General features: G+C 27.0%; 1 protein-coding gene across 1 annotated transcript; it reads right to left on the bottom strand.

Annotated features, from left to right (window-relative positions):
* Window positions 1-442: 442 nt before the first annotated feature.
* LOC111887237 (protein FAR1-RELATED SEQUENCE 5-like) lies at window positions 443-975 on the bottom strand. Its single transcript, XM_023883403.1, has 2 exons — window positions 623-975; window positions 443-548 (listed from the first exon to the last, which is right to left on the bottom strand). The coding sequence occupies exons 1-2, from the start codon at window positions 973-975 to the stop codon at window positions 443-445; spliced, it is 459 nt and encodes a 152-aa protein (XP_023739171.1).
* Between the last annotated feature and the right edge of the window lie 786 nt (window positions 976-1,761).

The raw sequence follows: 1,761 nt of genomic DNA, 5'->3' as shown, positions 1-1,761 counted from the left end.
ATATATATATATATCAATCATATATAATTAATCATATATGATTAAGTATTTTAATAATATGGTTATATAATCATATATGATTATATACTGTATTATCATATTTCATACTATGTAATCATATATGTTTATACAGTATGGTATCTAATAATTCATATTATTAGAATAGTTAATCATATATGATTAATTATATATGGTTATATAGTATGATATCTGATAAGTCATATATGAATCATCTGTCATAATACTATATAATCATATATGATTATATACTGTATTTTTATTATACCTTTGCTTGCAATTTTTTCATTATGTGCCACATGCATAATCTGTGTCTTGAATTTGGTAAGACATATTCTACTACTTGTTTTATTGCTGGATCTTGATCAGTTAGAACAATTTTTGGTGCTTTCCCTTCATGAGCTCTAAGAAAAGCTTTAAGCAGCTATTCATACGACTCAATTGTCTCTCTACTCAGCAACCCAACACCAACAGTAACTGATTTCTTGTAGTGGTCAACTACTGTGAATGGAACAAATACCATTTTATACCTATATAAAGAAAATGTGTTTAGTATAATCATATTTGATTAATAGTATGTTTGAATTTATATACATTAACTTACTTGTTTGTTCTAAAAGTTTCATCAAAAGATATAACTTCTCCAACCTCTGCATAAAAACACTTTTCTCTTTCATCTGTCCAAAACATAGCAGGCAACAGATCTCCATCACATAGGAACTCAAATGAATAATTTGGGTAATGATCTCTACGATCATTCATTTTGTTTATCATTATTTGAGCATCCTTGTAACATAATATTCTATTTACTCCTTTCCTCAAGTTTTTGTAGTCTGTTACCTTCGCCCCTACATATTCATATCCTCCTTTCAAAACTGCTCGTATTTTGTGAGCCATTGTGGGACCATTTTTAGCTTTTGATGCACGTACTACAAACTCTTTTTCATAATATGACATCTTTCTTGCCTTTTCGTATAAGGTCTTTCCTCAATACTTTCCAGTGGGTGGTTGTGCATTTCAAAGAATTTCTTAACTTTGTAATCTGTTGTTCCATAAACATTTTCAAATATAATCTTTGTTGTACACTCAGTAATTATCTTGTTTGAATTTGGTTTCCTCTTGACAGAACTTGTAGCCAACGTATCACAAGGTTTTGGTTTATCCTTGCCACCCCTATTGCATATAACACACACACACACACATATATATATATATATATATATATATATATATATATATATATATATTATTTGGCTATTGTATTTTGATTGGCTACTCAGTCTTGTATGAAAACCTGCCATTTCTGCATAATCCGCATACATTTTTACTGCCAAATTTAGTGATTTGAAAACACTGTTTACAACTGGTACAAATTCTGTAGGGACATCTGGTTTATATTCAGATTCTTCAATTATGTTACTGCAATATAATTCGTTTGTTGAATTGGAACTTTCACCTGATAAAAGAAGGGAATGACAAATATATTATTATATAATTTTATGTTGTAGTAATCATATGTGATTAACGATATGTATTTATATTTTGGTATAAAAAATCATATATGATTTTAGATATTAATATATTATTAGATGTTAAATCATATGTGTTTGTACATTATATTATAGGATTGATCATATACTATACTGTGTAATCATAAATGATTATACGTATTAATTTATAATTAATCATACTTAATATTGTTTAATCATGTATGATTAATAATATGTATTTGTTTTTTTTAAT

Source organism: Lactuca sativa, chromosome 5, assembly GCF_002870075.4.
Source record: "Lactuca sativa cultivar Salinas chromosome 5, Lsat_Salinas_v11, whole genome shotgun sequence".
NCBI classification, from domain to species: Eukaryota; Viridiplantae; Streptophyta; class Magnoliopsida; order Asterales; family Asteraceae; genus Lactuca; species Lactuca sativa.
Note: the sequence above shows the minus strand (reverse complement) of the source record. Positions and strands in the feature narration are given on the sequence as shown.